The following is a 20,443-nucleotide window of genomic DNA, read 5'->3' as shown; positions in this document are numbered from 1 at the left end:
TCCATGAGCTATGAAGGCATGCAACTCGCTGGCTGCAAGATTTCTTCACTTTCTGATGTTGGTTACAGTGCTAAAGCAGTTTCATTAAGCAACTCCCTGCCTCCGTCCTAAGGCCTTACTGGAATAATAGAAAAATAACAGAATAACAGAGTGGGAAGGGACCTTGGAGGTCTTCTAGCCCAACCCCCTGCTTAGGCAGGAAACCCTACATCACTTCAGACAAATGGTTATCCAATCTCTTCTTAAAAACTTCCAGCGTGGGAGCATTTAAAACTTCTGGAGGCAACTTGTTCCACTTATTAATTGTTCTCACTGTGAGGAAATTTTTCCTTAGTTCTAGATTGCTTCTCTCCTTGGTTAGTTTCCATCCATGCTTCTTAGATTAGAATAGAATAGAATAGAATAGAATAGAATAGAATAGAATAGAATAGAATAGAATAGAATAGAAAATAGAATAGAATAGAATAGAATAGAATAGAATAGAATAGAATAGAATAGAATAGAATATAGAATAGAATAGAATAGAATAGAATAGAATAGAATAGAATAGAATAGAATAGAATAGAATAGAATAGAATTCTTTATTGGCCAATGTGATTGGACACACAAGGAATTTGTCTTTGGTGCAAATGCTCTCAGTGTACATAAAAGAAAAGGTACATTTGTTAAGAATCAAGAATCATAACATACAACACTTAATGATAGTCATAGGGTACAATAAGCAATCAAATCATACTAGGAAACAGTCAAGTGGGAGGGGATGGGTGATAAGGAGTGGTGAGAAGATTAACAGTAATAGTAGTGTACACTTTGTAAATAGTTGAACAGTGTTGAGGGAATTATTTGTTTAGCAGAGTGATGGCTTTTGGGGAAAAACTGTTCTTGTGTCTAGTTGTTCTGCCTTCAGGTGCTTTGGGGAATAGGTTGACCCCCATTCTTATTTCACAGATCTCTACAGCTCCCTTATCTCTCCACACAGGAACCAGCAGGAAATCTCAACTTCACAATGCATTGCAACCTGCACTAGTATCTTCTAATAAGGGAGGTGCTCTCCCATCCCTCACTCCACCCATTTCAGGAATAACATTATCAGACATTCTGTAGAAGTTGGATATGTCCTCCTTCTTAGCCTCATGTCCTCCTTCTGGTAGGCACAGCGTTAAAATCAAATATTTATTTTTATTTCATTTATTAAATGTGTTTGCCACCTGTTTATATTCACTCTAGGGTATAAAGTCTTCTACACTAAATCTAAAATTGTGGTATCATGATTTTATAATGTAAAATCATCTTTATTGTCACTTTTTTTTTGTCAACACACTGGCACACATTAAAAGGGAAATTCTGATGCCTGCTCTCAAAAGAATATTTACATACCCATACATATGTTATCTATATCTATCTATCTATCTATCTTTGTCTATGTCTAGATAGATAGATAGATAGATAGATAGATAGATAGATAGATAGATAGATAGATAGATAGATAGATAGATCAATCTAGCTAGCTAGCTAGCTAGCTAGCTATCTTCACAGATATATACTTATATCAGATTTTCAATTCAATTGTATAGAATGTGAAGGATGTGTATTTGTGTTTTATTTTTATAGTTATAATTTACATTGAAGATGGCATTTAATTTCGTTGTACAAGGTGCAATGACAATAAAGTAATTGTATATTTATATGTAATATATGTGTTAGCGATTAAATGTTTTAGCCAATTTTTATAACATATAGGCTACATTATTATTCAGGTGAGATGGCTGTAATCCTGTTTTCCAAAGCTTTGTCTTTTTGATTGAAGACTGAAATGAACAAATTTGACCTGACTTGGCCTGGCCACCTTTCTCTGGTTTAAACTACACTGACATTTTTGCTAATAAAATAAAATAAATGAAATGAAATAAAACCAAGGTTATTTTGGCTTGAAATTCCATTTTCATTCCTAACAGAAAAATGACTGCTCCAACATAACATGAAAGCAGAATTATTCAGCTTATCCAAGAGGCTGGTGCTACTTGGCACATGTCAGCATGAAAGCAGAGCTGCCTGGCTACAACCATGAAGTGGGAAACAACCTTTGAACTTGGGCTTAATTAATTAAGTAACTAATTAGTTAATTCATTTTATTTCTATAGCTACCCATCTCAACCATTGATTCTGGGCGGCGTACATCATAAAGCATAAAAGCAACTCAAACAATACAAAATAAATACTATATGGTCAACGAGTAAAATTATTGCCATGGATCTCCATCTAAGTGTGATGTCAATTATGGAAGCCACGTGAGTCATGATTAGGGGTGGGGTTTATTTTAATTTTACAACATTGTCCCTGGCCATTTTTGCAGGCTGATTCTGACCCCTGCACTGTAAGCTGAAAGGCAGATACAGGCTGATACTTAAAAAGTTCCGACACTTTGTGGAGACTTTGTGGTTATAGTTATAAAGGCAGCACATTAAAAGCATTTGAAAACCTGCCATTTGGCACCCGTGGTAACATCAAAGGCAAAGTCCCTAATGAACAGCTGCAAGAAAGAAGCAACGTTTCAACACAGAGAAAAGGTTTTAATGATGCCACCAACAAACGCCAATTCATTTACATCCCTTTATATGAGCAAGGATTTTAAGATTCAGCCCCGTGCGATGTTTTCTCAGACAAAAGGATAGGATCCTCCACACATCTGACCATCGCATTTAATTTCAGTGCTTTGAATATTTAACAAAATAAAGACAGATATCAGGACAATATCATCAGGATATCCGGCCCAACAAGAAAATCATCACCCTAATGATGGGTGAGGGATGACATTCCCAAACTGGAAATATTTGCAAACAATGCCAAAATATAAGCGAGATGGACCAGAAGCCAAGAGGATGATACCAGGAGATTCAATAAGAATAGAACAGTCCGGGAAGGGACCATGGAGGTCTTCTAGTCCAGCCCCCTGCTCAAACAGGAGACACTATACTATACACTATACTATACTATACTATACTATACTATACTATACTATACTATACTATACTATACTATACTATACTATGTATTCTTGTTTATTACATCTGCACTCATCTTTCTTCACAAAACATCTCCACTTTTCTGTCCTGACACTTGAGCACACTTCCTACCAAGAAAATGACAATGTAAATGTCTCAACAGCTTGTAAACGAACTTATCAAACTTCCTTGTTGTGCATATGAACTAGCTTTGGTAAATTAGCCTGAAATTCTGTATTCCCCAAGAGAGCATCTCAGATACCACTGAATGGGTTTCACCCTCCATATCAGTGAGACCACAACAGAAATCCAATATTTATTTATGGTTCAATAAAGTTAAAATCAATACGGATTGAGAATATGGAATAGATATAAATCCAGGTTGTGCCCCAAAACACCTTTGTGGAAGTCAGCTCAAGAAGTTACAATCCCTCCAATAAAACAGAGAGAATCCTGCATGCTTTCCAGATAACATTGGTAATCAATAAGCAAAGGAATGGCACTCTTTGAATCAATACAATTTGGTTTTGTCTTATGGAATGAATCGTTGTTTGTTCCTTCTTTAGATCAGAGGTTTCCAAACTTGGCAACTTTAAGACTTGTGGACTTCAACTCCCAGAATTCCCAGCTGACTAGGGAATTCTGGGAGTTGAATTTCCCAAATCTTAAAAGTTTGGAGACCCCTGCTTTAGACTGATGGTAGTGTTTACAATGTCTTTACATTCTCTCCTCCCCAACTATTCTTTCGGGTGTCATGCCACCCAACTCACACAAAGCCACATCAGGAAAATGCAACTATGAGTTTAAAAAAAAATTAATAGCAGGGAACCCAAAGCAGATCTCTAACAGCACTTAAAAATAAATATGTAAGTAACTGTCTGGGGTTAGACAGAAAACGTATGAAGGCAATTTTGAAACCTACAAGATAGCCACACCCCTGAATGCTTTAAAATACTAAGATTACTCCAGTCAGCCTTAAATTAAGTGTCACTTTCAAAAGTCACCTGGACAAAACTGAGATTTCCAAATCTGCAGGTCAATGTATAACCAAATATCTCTGTTAGTTAAAAACACATAAGATGGAAACAGAGGAGCCATCTGCTGTATCCATAAATTAAAGGCTGCCGTTTCTGTTTTATTCAAAAAAAAAAAAAAAAACCACCTACTTTGGGGTGTCCATATCCCTGAACACAGAACCAAAGGGAAATGGTTTGGAAAGCCTGTTGGGACAAGAAGGGGCATCCAGCAGAAATTACAGTCGTACTGAGGGCTTCCCTATTGCCTCATCTTCTATCTCCTACTTAAGAACAGGGCAACTACGTAAGCACCTCCCTGCTAGTCCAGAAGAGTTTCACAATGGCCAACCAACTGTGCCAGAAATGGCCACCGGTCAAAGGCAGCCATGCTGCCATCCAAGCTAATGACCATTGAGATTCCTGCTTTCTTTCCCCTACTGTAAATAAGACTCAGACCTCTTTTCTTAATTACATTGTGACCTTCAAAGGGTGCTCATTTGCTACCCTGCTCCTCCTCTCCTCTTTGAAGCCATCCCCCTCCACTCTCCTCCCCAAGACAGATGGCTTAGCACCCTTCAAACCGGGATCCTTATCCTTCAAATGCTTTGTTTATTATTATGCCTATAATTCCTCCCCACCCCATTTCACGTGGTTCAGTCAAAAGAAAAGAAAAGGCCTTTTGCTCAGGAAATGTGTGGGTTCACAACTGCACAATCATTAGTACCCTTAACAAGTCTATCACGTGCATTTCAGGGTCTCCCAAAGTAGGATGAAGACAGCAATTTCTCACAAGGTGAATTGTTAAGAATACAATTGGATGTGGGGGTGGCAACATCAGAAGAACAAGGCCAGACAAGGAATAACGGATGGAAACTGATCAAGGAGAGATTCAACCTGGAAATAAGGAGAAATTTTCTGACAGTGAGAACAATCAACCCATGGAACAGAAGTTGTCTTTGGAAGTTGTGGGAGCTTCGTCACTGGACAATCACTGGACATCAAGAAGAGACTGGACTGCCATCTGTCAGAAATGGTGTAGGGTCTCCTGCTTGGTGGGGGGATTAGACTAGATGTCCTACTGGGTCCCTTCCAACTCTGATTATCCGTAAACTCTGTAAAGTTATTTTAAGTCTTACATTGTGCAGGGACTTCATTCCCAACATAAGGAAAATGGTGAAACTAGTCAGAGAAAGATGGGAGAAATGGGGCCATCCAAGCAGGCCCCACTTTCTCTCTCGCACAACATGGTAATTTGAGGGGCTCTTGGTTGCTTTCTTGCAGACGTTTCATGACCCAACTAAGTAATACCATCAGTGCAATGTTAGGTCATGAAACATCTGCAAGAAAACCCACCAAGTTCAGAGATCAAAAGGAGCCCACATTCAATCAGGTATTCTCCTCCATTGGTACATAGCCAATTTTTAGGAGAACCCAAGACTGTATCTTGTATCTACATCAGTGTTCAACTATTATGACAAAACACAATATACCCAAGTTCTATGCCAAGGTATCTTTTTCTCACTTGACCCAAAATCTGTGACAAAAAAACAAAGAAAAGCATGTTAACTCGGACAGCTCTGGGAGGGCAACTCCCTGCAGCTAAAGACATGCTTTGTCAGACTCCCTGCACAATTCACAACCCTGGAAAAGAAACATTACTTAAAATTGAATCATCCCAACGTGCTTATTTTCTACACATCGGCTAACTCTCCTGTCCTACAAAGTTTCTTCCGTTATCAGCTAGATTCCAAGTTCTTAAAATTATCTAGAAGCTGACACATTTAGAAGCCGACACCTCTCTAGAAAGGGTGTAATCTGTGTTTAGCTTTCCTCTCAAGAAGGAAGATATGTTGACAATTCTTAGTGCCAACCTGGGATATTTTCCCCTCCAACTCTTCCACATAAAATTGCAATCCAATAATGTCATGTTAAGGCCAGCTTTCCTTCCATTCTCCATCCTGCCAATAGTAACGGGGTCTCAGAGTCCAAAACACCCTGAAACTTTTAGGACATACTATTGGCCCTCCCCTGAAAATATAAGAACTTCATTATTCACTGATCAAAGTTCTGCTTGTGTGTGTGTGTGTGTGTGTGTGTGTGTGTGTGTGTGTTTAATGGGTTGGATTTTTTTTAACCATATCCTATGGACACCTCTGGTAGCACACACAAAATGTACAACTTTTATTGACAACAAATAAAAGCAGCAAGAAAGAACAACAATATCATGTGGAACGAATGAAATCCAGTGTCAACCGTGCAATCAATCTACTATTACATCAGGGTTCCCGGGGTTGCAACTTTATTCAGAGTGCAGTATTGGTTGTATAAGTGCAGATTGCAACAAAATAAGATAGTTGTAACAAAGGCCGAGGGGAAGAAACTCTGTGATCTTTCAGCAACGTATTTTGTGTTTTGAGAATCGGATCCACAAAAGCTTATTGCAACAATCTGTGTCAAATTTCAAGGAGCTGTTGTTTCCCTAAATTATAGCCATTTTTATACTGGGTTGTTGACTTTGGTTACAACTTGTCTTTTTGATACAGAAGCATCTTATTCCTATTACCTTTTTGATGTGCCCGTATCGTAGAAAGTAATTGATCAGCAGGAAGGAAATGGATAATATAACATGCTAAGCACGATTACTAAATTAATGTATTTTCTTGGTATACACAACACAGTCCTTGCCTTGTGGCCAAAATTTCCATTTTCTAAGCAAGACACTTAAGTGAAAACTTTGTCCCATTTTACAATCTTCCTTGCCACCATTGTTAAAGGAATCACTGAAGTTAACAGATATACTGACTCTGTAAACCGCTTAGAGAGGGCTGTAAAACACTGTGAAGCAGTATATAAGTCTAAGTGCTATTGCTAGTGACATGGTTGTTAAACGAATCTGGCTTCTCCTTTGACTTTGCTTATCTGAAGGTAGCAAACACTGAACACATGACTCCGGAACACGGCAACTGTCATGAACACATGCCTGTTGCCAAGCCTCTGAACTTGGATCACATGGCCCTGAGGATACTGCAATGGTCGTAAGTGTGAAAAATGATCGTAAGTCATTTTTTCAGTAAGTTCAAACCATCACTAAACAAATGTTAGTAAACTGAGGACCATAAAAGTCTGTAGAGATTCTCAGTCAGAGATTCTCAGGTCATAATTGTCCCAAAGGTGCTTTTCCCAGGAATCTCTACAGACTTTTAGCTGTACAATTTGGGATGGACCCCCTTGGAATGGTGTGGGAGTAAGAACGGATTGCCAAGTGGGGAAAATTGCAGACTACAGGAACCATTAGCGCCACTCAGGTGACCCTGAGAACACAAATAAACCTCCAATTGGCCTCAATGACTCATTTGCAATGAATGCAAATGACCAGCTGTCTGCAAGGAAGATAAATCCTTCCATTCCCCCACCATCTAGTCAGAGCTGAAGAAGCTTCTTGGATGAGGAGTGAAACGTCTTCAAAAGAAAAAAAAACCAGAAAGTCCAGTTGCCTCTTGAAAAAAAGGATCTTTGGAACATCCCACTGTAAACAAAACAAACCAGACAAAATACGAAGCTGCAAAAAAGATATGGCCACCAGAGGCTAGATCTAACTGATGTACATTTTTTTTTCGAAACCTGTGAGTGCGCCGCCAAATCTGCTACCACAGGTGGACCATGGGTGGTCTATCAACCACCTTGTGCTTACTAGCAGATAACATCAAAAAACTCTGGTAGACTTGATAAGAAGCAATGGAATCAACTTCCAGTGGGAAAAAAATCAATCCAAATAAACCATAAGCAATGCCAGATGATCTCCCCAAGAGTTGGAGACCACATGGATAGAATCAACCATGAGAAGGTCCTTGCAACAAGGAGACCAATGACTTTTTAACATATGCCACTCTGTTCCATTTTCAACATCTTCAAATAATGTAAGAGGATGCCAACAATGCCCACATAAACAATTATCAAACAGTAAAACTGTAGAACAGGGCAGCTTGAAGTCTGGTGGACTACAACTCCCAGAGTTCTCTGGGAGTTGAAGTCCACAAGTCTACAAGTTGCCAAGGTTGAACACTTCCACTGCTGTAGAAACTAGGATCACAACCAGGTGTACATAAGCCACAATTAAATGTCTATGGAGATCCTCAGCCATCCAGGCCATGGTTTGTCCCAAAGGCACTTCTTCAAGAAGCAACTAGACTGGTTTTTCTTTGAAGACGTTTCGCTTCCAGAAGCTTCTTGGGTGAGAAGCGAAACATCTTCAAAAACCCGAAACTCCAATTGTCTCTTGAAAAAAAAGCACCTTTGGGAGAAGACACAATTCTACCAGAGACCAGTGACTGCATCACACAGGGTACAGTTGCAACAGACCCTTACCTGTATCAGGTGGGCCGTGCACCAGCATCAAACTCTAGTGCAATGAGAAGGCTTTGGAGTTACCACAACATTGCTAGTTGGCTATGGCAGGGGCCTCCAACTGTAGCAACTTGAAGACTTGTGGAGACTGAAGTTGAAGTCCACAAGTCTTCAAGTTGCTACAGTTGGAGGGCCCTGGGCTATGGCACTGAATGGAAGGCCAGTGCTGGCTGATATCACTCAAGGCCCACCCAACTGGAGTTGACCAACCAGGACTGTGGGTGTGTGCCAGGGAGGGAAAGGGGCATGGCTTGAGTGAAGGGCAATTTGCAGACTTCCTCTCCATCCAAAGTTGGGTGGAGGGGCCACCTCGCCAGCTCCATCTATCAAAGGGGCACTTGGGGGGCAGGGGTCCATGCCCCTGGAAAGGTGATTGGAAGTCACCTCTCCAGCCCTTCCAATCGAAGGGGGCAATCTGAGGAAACTTCACTGACCCTGCTGGGTGGGTGGGGGTCACCTGGGGGATACCACTGCAGCCAAACCCCTCCAAGTGGCCATGCCAATCCAGGGGAGACCTAGTTCGGGGCTGGGGGCATCTTGGAGATGGGAGGGGGCAATTGACGACATCTTCGCTTGCCCAGCTGCTGGGGTGCCAAGGGGCTCAGGACCCTCCCGATGAACCCTTTGGGAAGGGGGAGAGAGAGAGAGAGAGAGAGAGACCCTTGACAGGTCTTTTTGAGCCCCACGGGGAGTCTTCGCCAGGCCACGGACCTCCGCCCCCACTCCCCGCAGTCAGAGGCTCAGCTGCTCGCAGGAGCCGACCTGGCGGCGTTTGCTCAGGCGGGCGCCCGCTTGGAGAAGCTCGGGCAGACCCTGGGCGCGGCGCGAGAAAAGCAGCGGCGGAGCCTTAACGGCATTTCCCGCCCGGGCGCCGCGGCGCTCTGATTGGCCCAGGCGGCCGTCAACAACGCCCAGCTTCCCCCATCCTCCTCCTCTGCTTCCCGGGGCCCGGGGCTCGCTCGCTCTTCCCGCGGCGGCGGCGGCGGCGGCGCGCGCGCTGGCTGGGCTCGCCAGACCCAGGAGGGGCGGCCGCGGGGGCGCGCATCTTTTCCGACGAGCCCTTTTTGTTGTTGTTATTGCTTTCTTCTCCCCCCGCCCCCATAAATGGCGTGGGGAAGGGTCTTTTCCTCTCTCGCCTTAGCCCCGCTTGCACGGAGTAATTCTCCCCCGCGCCCCCCCTCCGGCTGAAAACCCCCTCTCCACTTGGCCTCCGCCGGCGCCGACCCCGGAGCCTTCCCCCCAGTTCAATCCCACCTCCCACATTCCTTGCAAAGCTCTTTGCAAACTCCAACCCGCCCTCCGGCTTCTGCTCCCGCCGGGAATCGCCCCCCGCCGCCGCCGCCGCCTCCCCGCAAGCCCTCCTCAAAGCAAGGTGTGCGCTTCTGCAAGCGCCCCAGCTAATGAATTAAATTACAGATAATTGGACGCGGGGAAATGACAACGGCGGCGGCGGCGGCGGAGCGACGGGGACGTGTCGGGGCCGGCCGGCAGCGGGGATCCTCAGCAAGGCACCCGAGGGGCGGGGGTGGGGAAAGGCAGCCCTTGCCCCCATCCACGGCGGCACCGCGAATCCCCTCCACGCAGCAGCCGCCGCCGCCGCCGCCTCCCTCCATTGTCTGCAGTTGGCACGCCAGCCAGACTCGGCAGCGTCTCGCGCGCGTGGAGGGCGAATCCCTGCCCCGCATCTGCACCTCCCCCCCCCCTGCAAAAGCGCAGCTGATTTCTCTCTACCCCCAACCCCCCAAAAAAAATAGGCGCCCGGGCCGTCTCCCCCGCGCGCGCCCTTGCTGCACGCCCTTCCCAGCCCCCTCCGCCCTCGCCTGTCAAACGGCGCGGTGTCCCCCCCGCCTCATCCAGCCAGTCCTCCCCCCACACACACCCAACCCAGCCTCCCGCCCCACCCCCACCCCCACCCCCGGTCCCAACCAATCCCGCAATTTTCCATGCTGGTTTGAATGAGGGCGACGTTGCTAGGAGCGAAGCATCACCCGAGCCAGCCCGCCGGGGGTTGGGTTGGGTAGGGTAGGGTGGGTGCGCCGAGGCTCCCCCCGCCCTCCCCACTCCAGCCCCCGTCCCACGGGCGCTCCCTGCTTCCCTCCTTGCCTGCCGGCCGCGTCCGCACCCACTTTCGGGAGGTTCGCCTTGCCTGCGCGCAATTCTGCACCCCGTTAACGGAGTCCCCCCTCCCTCCCTCTACGGCCCCAGTGCCAAGCTCATTGTTTCCGCGCAAGATGCTCGGGCGGCTTTCGCCCCACGACCAGGCGAGGAGGAGGAGGAGGAGGAGGAGGAGGAGGCGTGGGTCGGTCCCAAATTCTGCCCTCCCAAGCCCGCTAGCGCCCTGGCATGGTGGCACCCAGCCTCGCCGACACGCACGAAGCCCGGCAGGGCAGAGGGAAGGCAAGCCGGGGATTGGGGGGGGGGTGGCGGGTGAAGACAAGGGCGAGGCAAGCCAAGGGGTGGGGGGGTGTCTCTCCCTCCCTCCCTCCGCCCCAAAAGAGGCAGCGCCTTGCCGGAGGGTCCCCCAGGTGAGACGTCCGGCAAAGCGCAAAGGGAGCCAGCGGGCAGCAAAGCCGCCGGAGCTGGGCAATGGCTGGGGTCCCGGCGTCGCCCCCTTTGCTTCCCCCAACACACACACACACACACACACACACCACACACACACACACGCCTCCAGATAATAAAGGTTGAGACGTACCTGCGGTGCCCAGCAGAAGCCAAGTCCAGACGAGGTCCGTGCTTTGCAGCATTGTCACCGGCCGGCCGCCGCGGAAGTTGCGCTGCAGAGATTTCTTTCGCTGGACCAGATACAGATGTGACGATGCCCGGGCTGATCTATTCCCTCTTCTTCACTAGGAACCTGGGTGGGTCAATCCGGGAGATGCCAGGCGAGGAGGGAGGGGGGAGGAAAAGGGGGGGAAAGAGAAACAAAAACGTCCGGAATGGCCCAACCGACCTAGCTATGCCCGAGTCTCCCCGTTTCTTCTATCTATCGGGGGAGAGGGGGAGAAATTAGTTTGATTTTTATTTCCTTTTTTTTTTTTTATCCAGCGGCTTCCGAGCTGCTTTCGGGAGCTGATCCGAGAATGAGTGACAGTCCCAGCCTCAGCACGCGGGCAGCAACGCGGATCCCTGCGCTGTCCCGGCTTTGGGGAGGGAGGCGGGCGAGGCACTGCGCTGTGTTCTTCCACCCAGACTGGCCACCGAAATAGTTCAGTGCAATAGGCAGCATCCAGGAGGATGCTTGGAGGGTGGGGGGCGGGAGAGAGAGAGAAAGAGGAGGAAAAGCAGGCGGAACTGCCTAGAAAAGGTGGACTGGCTGCCTGGTGGAGGATCTGGATTCCTTCCCACTTCAAATAAAAAAAGGCTGTTTCCCCCTCCACCCCTTCATCTCCTCCTCCTCCTCCTCCTTTTAATTTTCCCCTTTGCAGACAAACATACACATTTGCATGATCTTCTCCTTTTTTCGGTGGTTAGGGGAATAAAAAAAACAAAAACCAGTGCATTTTTGTAAACTTGGAAGGATTGTGTATGTACATGTTGTAAGAGCAGGCATACTTGAGGGTGGGGTGTTTTATCCTCCCCCCTCTCATTTATCCCCAAAAAACGTAAACACGAGGACTGTTTTTACTTTGCCATCTATAGGAAACATATACAACTCCGAAGACATGAAACCATAAGAAGCCAATCGGCTTGGACAAAACCCAAAGCCACAGAAGGGGTTGAAATTCAAACCCAACTCAAAATAACATTTGGACCAGCAAGGATGGATTGGGGGGGGGGGCGTGTCCAAATCAAACACTCAACTGCTGACGTTAGACAAAGTGTAGCATCTCAAGGCCCTCCAGAAGGAAAAATATGCCCACCAGCTGAACCCCTGAAACGTAAATTTCAAAGCATTTCTTCTAGGCAAGAGGTCCGCTCCACGCCCACCTGGGCATCTTCAGCAGGATTGGGACTACAGCTCCCAGAATTCCTGAATGGGCTGATGGACCACTTGTACATGAAATCCTGATGCATCTGGAGCAGAGGTGGCATTCAGCAGATTCTGACCAGTTTTGGAGAACTGGTAGCCGAAATTTTGAGTAGTCCTGAGAATCCCACCTCTGATTGGAGATTTTACAGTCTCCTTCCCCTGCCACGCCCACCAAGCCACGCCCACAGAACCGATAGTAAACAAAAAAAAATGGAATCCCACCACTGATCTGGAGCTACCAAGTTGGGGAGGGGGGGTTTCCTTAGAAAAATCCATGAATTTGTGCTTAGATGGAGCAACCTAGGTAGAAGGGAGGGTAAATGCTAGAAAAAAAGCAGCTCTGGATAAAAAAAAGGTTCTAGATTTCTTCAGGGACCTTCATCCAGGAAGACAGGAGGATTTAGCAGAGCTCAACCAAGTATGATGAAAGCCAAATATGAACAACAGAATTGGAAGGGCCCTTGTGGTCTTCTAGTCCAACCCGCTTCGCAAGCAGGAGACCTATAGACCATTTCTTATGGGTGGTTTAACTGATTTTCCTACACACAACAGGGGGTACGACTAGATGATCCTTGAAGTCTCTTCCAACTCTGTGTCAAAGAGCAGCAAGGCGGAGGACTTCCAACGTCAAGACTTCATAGGGACTATAAGCTAATTGGAAGATGACTGTACCATAATTGCTTGTTCATTGGCATATTCTGGAACCATAGAACAATTTTATCTTTGAAACCCAAGATTTTTCACTCTCTAAATCTTGACGTCTTCTCATCAGGATGTTCTTGAAGCCAACGTTAGATTTTAGAAAAATCTCCCATTCATTGACTTGTTGTCAGAAGCCAACTGAGAAGCTCTCAAACGGCAATCATATCACCCTGGAATGCTGCGACCATCATAAATACATGCCGGTAATTCTCAGTGCCCAAGTTTTCATCACACGATCCTGGGAATGGCCATAAATGCAAAGACCGGTTGTAAGTCACTTTTTTTCAGCACCATACTAACTACGAGCAGTTGCTAAACAAGTGGTTGTAAGCCCAGGACTACTACCTGTAATCTCAACTTTGAGTTGGAAAAGAATGAATGAATGAATGAATTCTTTATTGACCAAGTGTGATTATACACTCAAGGAATTTGTCTTGGTACATGTGCTCTCAGTGTACATTTTTTAAAAAAGATACATTTGTCAAGAATCATCAGGTACCACACTTAATAATAGTCATAGGGTACAAATAGGCAATCAAATCATACCAGGAAACAGTCCATATAAATCGTAAGGATACAAGCAACAAAGTTACAGTCATACAGTCACAAGTGGGAGGGGATGGGTGATAAGGAGTAATGAGAAGATTAATAGTAATAGTAATGCAGACTTTGTGAATAGTTGGACAGTGTTGAGGGAATTATTTGTTTAGCAGAGTGATGGCGTTCAGGAAAAACCTGTCCTTGTGTCTAGTTGTTCTGGTGTGCAGGGCTCTATAGCGTCGTTTTGAGAGTAGGAGTTGAAACAGTTTGTGTCCAAGATGTGAGGAGTCTGTAGATATTTTCACAGTCCTCTTTTTCTAATTCCCATTAAATGCCAGAAAGTCTGTAGTAAGTACGTTTGGAAAATCAGCCCTATCTTACTTGCTAATGTTGCTAAAACCATGGATAGAAGCACAATCCTCAGAAGTTTAGCTTAGCCTGTGCAAAGTGTTTTTTTTCCCCTTCTATTTTTAATTATTCAGAGAACCACCCAGGAGAGGATCCATGTGAACATTTTGTTGTGATAATCTCATAAGAGGCAACACTGAGAAAGAGAGAGGAAGATACCAAAAGAGACTAAATTAAAGGTGCTTGAGGTTCAACTAATTGGAGGGAGGGGAAAACCCAATTATTTTCCACCAGTAACTTCATTTTTACCTAAAATACTAGCAAATACTTCAGTTGAAAACGCCCTTTTGTCATAACAAGCAACATAATTTGAGATGATTAACTGTTCTTTCTGCTTAAAAAGAGGCTTGAAAATGCAGGTAATTGTTTGCTTTTTGATTGCCAAGGAAATAATCAGAACTGCAAGATGGCATGTCAAAGAAAGCAGACCAACAAGTGTAAACTAATTTACGCATCTTATTAAACATATTTTTTTTAAAAAAAACTGAAAAGCAGAGAGGAAAATCTATGAGTAAGTAAGGCACGGAGGCCAACTCTGTGAATGTTTATCTGCTGCTGAAATACTTAAGAGCGCCTGAATGGGAAATCCAAGTGACATAACCTTGTTCAGATTTATACACTGCACTAAGTTCTAAGGCTGCTTTTGCGGTTTTAGCATGATGTGAAACCCAGCCAATCGTGGCTCGTAAATCATGATTTATGGCCTAAGAGAGTGTTTTCCAGCCTGGGCACATACATCTTGAAATGTGGACCAACTCCCCAAATTCCCATTCCTTCAGTTGTGGGATTTGAAATCTATAAAGGATGCCTGGATGGGTTATCACAATGTATAAACCAAGGTGGTACGGTTTGTCCAAGAGTCATGAATAAAATAAGCTATAATGTAAGGTAAGATAAAGTTTGTCCCCACCTCTGCTTCCTTAACAAGCTTTAATTCATGAACTCACCTTGGTTTTCTGGTTTTTATTCATCACAATCCATTAGAACTGCACCAGTAGCACTCATGGAGCAGAGATATTCCATGAGCATATTCTGGAAGACCCCAAAGTGCTTTCAGTGTACATTGTGGACTGTTGTAGCTTCCAAACACTCCTTAAGACAGTCCTATGTAGGGCACATCACAGTTATCCAACTGGGAGGATAAGCATGAATTACTGTGAGTAACTCATTAGGGCTCTCCAACCTTGGCAACATTTAAGATTTGTGGATCTTAATTCCTAGAATTCTGAAAGTTTGGACACTTATGCCAAGGTTGGACACTAATGTTTAGCTCTTTTGAACGTAAATAAATATGTCTATGAAGATTCTCAGTCATCCAGGTCATAGTTGTCCCAAAGGTGCTTTTTCAAAACTGAAAAAGTTTCCTGGATGAGAAGCGAAACATCTTCAAAGAAAAACCAGAAAGTCCAGTTGCTTCTTGAAAAAAAAAAGCACCGTTGGGTAAATAAGTAACGGATTCTCACAAATACCTTCTGTCATAAATCTGGACATAGAGCACACTATTCAGCACACTATGGTTAAATGAACCATGTTTTAATTAACATGGGAACCCAACCTTACTTTCTAAGCATATCCTCTACCACTGATCCTGGCTCCCTCCTTACATACTTTCATCATTCAAATTTGTTAATAATTATAATGATCACAGCTTATTCAGATAGGTGAAGAACTAATCAAGATCCCTCCAAGAGGCTATGCGTTACCTATCCATCCCCCAAAATCTCCAGACCGATCTGGGACAGCCTCCAATTGAAAAACCTGGAATGCCACAGCAAATTAGGGTAGACAGGATTTAGCCAGGTGAGTGAAGGATCCCATTTAGGCTACAGCAATTTCTTGCCATTTAGGGAGACAGAACAAATACAAACCATTTTTCAAATCACACATTTCAAGGATCGGTGTCTTGCAATTACCGCTCCGTTTTCCTTTGCAGGGATGACATTAGTGTCAGAGGAGGCCGCAAGGAGCATCAACTGTCAAACCCCACCAGGAGATGAAAGAATATCAGGGCATTACTTCCCTCTTGTTGGCGGGGAAAATTACTTCATATCTGTATCACACCAATACCAAAGTTAACAGATACCATCACAACAAATACGATACAACAGCACAGAAGTGAGGTTGGTGACTCAACAAGTGAGAGATCCTTCTTTTTCTCTGAAAAAAGAGAGCCACGCATCTGAAAGTTGTCAAACCACCTTCTACGTTTCAGCTACAGCTGTAAGTGAGCTGAGACAGGGTTCAGTTTTACATGTAATGCTAAGCCACATTTAAACATGGTTTAGAGCTGTATGGATTCCTAACCCCCATGTTATTTCAATGAAAGTCAGAAGCTGGGTCATCTTCTGTTGATGGTCTTCAGATGTCCTCTTGTCTATGTTACCCATCTAGACAGGAGGCTAAACTTTAGCCAAACCAAAGTTCCTGAAAGGTTCATAGACACAGTTGGCTTAGATTGCTCTCCGCTGTAAAATTGACTCATTTATACTTTCAGTCTCTCTCGGTCTACTGAACGACACCCTAATATAAAACGATCAACGTCCAGGAAAGATAAAAAAGCACTTAGGTGAGCCTTCCAGTTATTTTTTTTCTCACTTTCCCTTCCCAATCAAATTTATGTGTTTGGCATTAACTCAGTTGCAACAGGTGGTAAGTTTGTGTGGGACTTAGTTTATGAGCAGCTTTGCTAGACTTCACCCACACTCAGAAGATCTGTAATCATTTGTCTGTTTGCAAAGCAACATGAAAAAACTGTGGCCCATTAACTACTTTCAAAATAAAAGTCTTTCGTGATATTAAAATCTGTTCTTTAATACTGAAAATACTTGGTTTTGTAAGGGAGATGAATTTTGGCTACCTCAACTAAGAGCATGAAGAAGTCTTCATTTGGTCATGCGTCCCCACAGTTCCAGTAGGCAACCATGTCTTCTCCTAGAGTAGCTGTGAACCATCTCTATGTTATTGTTGCAACCATCATTGTAGCATCTCTTCATCAAAAAAAAAAAAAAAATCAGATGCCAATGTAAAACAGGTTCTGTAATAGTTCCATGGTGGCATGAAGTTACTACAAACTTACTATTGCTATCTATCATTTTACAAACCTCGTAACGATTTATCCAAGGCTGTATCGCCATTTATTCGAAAACACAGACCATCTAAACGAGTGATTATCTAATGCTATTGAAAATCCCTTTGAATTTTTGGGACTGTTGGTTGGCCAGTAAGAAAAGTTAATCAATAAAATATGAACGGAGACTATAAAAAATAAAATAGTTTATCAACTTTCAAAACCCCTTTTGAAAGAGGCTCTGCATATACTCTATGATAGGAGTCTGTTGCAACTTGTAGAAACATTACCCAAAACAGAAAAACAAGTGTTCCCTCCAAGTTTGCTGTATTCATGTCCAAAGTTAATTGTAAAAAAACAAAACAAAACACAATTGTACAGATTATCTGTCAAAATACTTTAATCGTAGTAGCCCTAGCTGGACAGAAACTAAAATTGATGTCACTCAACAATAATAAAATTAAATTCATATGCTACCCGATTCCCAACAACTCTGGGTAGTTTACAAATCATTATAAACATTTAAAAACATGGAAGAATTCAAACAAACACCAAGAGTGAGAGTGCCAGCTAAGTCTTCCTCAATATTAGGTCAGATCTTGGCTTCGGGTTCATTTCTCGGCACAAGTGTACTTTTCAATAGGATCAAAAGTGATGCTTTTCCCTTGTTAACTTTGCTCACTCTGTGATCTATGCTGGGTGAGGGGCTTTTGATTTTCTCCTCCTTTTTAGCAGGCTCAACTAAAGCTGCTTTAATTGGATGATTTTTTTACCAGCTTGGCTTACATTATGATTTGGCACGGTTTTTAGTGTTCTCTGCTGGTTTTTTTTATTTAAAGAAATGGTATTACTTTTATGATTATTGTAAGCCACCCTGAGAGTTTTATTAAGCAGAAAGGTGGCATTAAAACACCCTTTTAAACCAAACATAAGATATTCTACTCTTTAAAACCGCCATCAAATGGGAATTTCTCTGCAATAAAACCAATATGTTTTGCTCACAAATCTTTCATTAACACCTGCACAACAGGTATCCCCACCTCAGTGCCCTCTGCAATGAATTCCCACACTGACCCGGAGCAGAATTCCACTAAAAGCTACAAAGCCTCACACACCATTTCAATGCTTTTATTCAATAAACCACCATTTACAAACTACGGTTTAATGTGACATGTGAACCATGCCCATCATAATCAAGCCAAACTTCTAATGACCTCCTTTGCAAATAGCTACTGAATGGACATTTTATATTCAGACACCTTGTTTTTCTGGAACTTTTAGAGGAACAAATCTGTATAGTTGAACCAAAGAAAAAGTCTGCAGAAGGTAGTAAAACCAGAGATCTTAACATACTAACAAGATCCAACCAAAACTTCCCAAGTATCCCCTAGTCGGAAAGAAAATATTAGTTCCTCATTAATGAGGACTTCAAAAAGTAGATCCAAGCCTTTTTTTAAAAAAAATAATACATTGAATAAAGGAACATTTTGATGTTCAAAGATCTTCTATTGGAATAGTGTTGTTTTATTTTGCTCTTAAACAGGGACATCCCCAGAAGAAGGGGTGGGAAAGGAAAGTACAGTGGCTGCCAAGCATCAGACCCTTAATTTTAAGGCAGAAATTTCTCTTTAACATTTACTACTTCCAGAACTTGGTTCTCAAATCAACTCAGGTACTCCTTGCTTGGAGAAGAGAGTCTTTCAAAGGACCAGATGTAACTCAGCTCCCCAGAGGTCAGTCTTTGGCCCAAAGATCTGTTCCACCTTCATTGGCCAACCAGTTTGAATCTAAATAACAGATAATCAGACTTGGAAGGGACCTTGTAGGTCATCTAGTCCAACCCTCTGCCCAAGCGGGAGACCCTACGCCATTTCTGACCAATGGCAGTCCAATCTCTTCTTGAAAGTCTCAAGTGATGAAGCTCCCACAACTTCTGAGGGCAAGCTGTTCTATTGGTTCTTCCCCCTTCAGATTACAGTGCCCTAAATTTTATCTTGATTATGTTCTCCAGTCCTGGGAAGGGACATAAAGAAAAGGTTGTGAAGGTTTTCTGTTTTAAGCATACAGGTAGACTTTCTTGAATGACTGTTTGCAGTTACGCCGGTGATGAAAAACTCACTTTATGACCAATCCTCGTACTGATGACCATTGCAGGTCTGCAAAGCAAAGGAAAGCTGAATGAAGGTCATAAGCACTGTCACCATTTCACTTAGTTGAACAACCAAGTTGTAGGCTCCCACGGCGGTCACTATATGAGAATGCCCCACATATGTCATCATCTTGACCCTTATACAGTGGTAAAGATGGGGCTGTGAGAAGCAACTCAAGTGCTTTTTTCCCCTCATTCTTCTGGGAGATTGTGCAACTGCGTGGGCTGTAAATATTTAAAAAGAAAAAGAGACAATTCATTAGCAATTCTACATCTGGGCTAAGAAACAAAACCCTAGAAACAGGAAGTGTTCAATTAAAGGCACCATTTTTTGCTTGAAGGTTTGGATGAAATGGAGTCGTCCATTTCGGGATGGATGACTCCTGAAATTGCCCTTTCTTTGGAATTTATCGATGTCAATTCAACCACAATTCTACCACTGACAATACTGAAATATAAACCTATTATCTGTCAAGCAGAGATATATCAGGAGTCCAGGCAGTTCAAATGAATCTATAGGTTTATTGTATGCTAACACTCTCTACAAGAATCTGAACTACTAATTGTCAAAGCGAGTTGGAAGTAGATAAGGGTCAATGGAATTCAAGAGGGGCTGGACTTTAGATCTCTTGTGGGCATTCGAGACTGATAACATATTTGACTCCTCCTTTCTCAGGCTCAGCCTGGTCATCTCCTACTTTACCTGCCTTTCCAGCCTTTGTCCATGAAATTAAGAGGGATCATGTTGTTCATTGGCTTCTGGGTTGACCATTATGAAAAAGAATTTGGATGGCAAATGTTTTGAAAAACTAGAAAGCTATCGGAAATTAAGGGTGGATACATGCAGCAGAGAGTTTGCATATTGAACATAAATTTTACTGGTTGGATTTTACAAAAAATATTCAACCATCTGCTGGCCACAATAAAACCATTATGCACTGTAGAACAAGGTTTATAGCTCAGGATATGAATCTAGTTATCAGAGGCATACTCAATAAAGTACAATTTAGCACAACACATGAACCCTGTTTTTTTCTCAAGAATTTAAAAATCGTCTACGCATTACACAAACCATGTTACTATTATTTGGCTATTACAGGCAGGTGTGATTCATATCTTGAGCTAAGCCTTGGCTCTCATTGAAAAAAACACAATAGGTTGGGATCATACTCACTAAACAAT

General features: G+C 43.4%; 1 protein-coding gene across 1 annotated transcript in view; it reads right to left on the bottom strand.

Moving 5' to 3' along the window:
* Window positions 1–11,582, bottom strand: part of NCAM1 (neural cell adhesion molecule 1) — a 154,847-nt gene extending 143,265 nt beyond the window's left edge. Inside the window, 1 exon segment of the mRNA XM_087970211.1 lies at window positions 11,118–11,582. Within this exon segment, the coding sequence (XP_087826337.1) occupies window positions 11,118–11,169 (52 nt within the window). The 5' untranslated portion in view covers window positions 11,170–11,582.
* Between the last annotated feature and the right edge of the window lie 8,861 nt (window positions 11,583–20,443).

Source organism: Notechis scutatus, chromosome 7, assembly GCF_049901735.1.
Source record: "Notechis scutatus isolate UNSWTSFEM ecotype Mainland chromosome 7, rNotScu1.2, whole genome shotgun sequence".
NCBI lineage: Eukaryota > Metazoa > Chordata > Lepidosauria > Squamata > Elapidae > Notechis > Notechis scutatus.
Note: the sequence above shows the minus strand (reverse complement) of the source record. Positions and strands in the feature narration are given on the sequence as shown.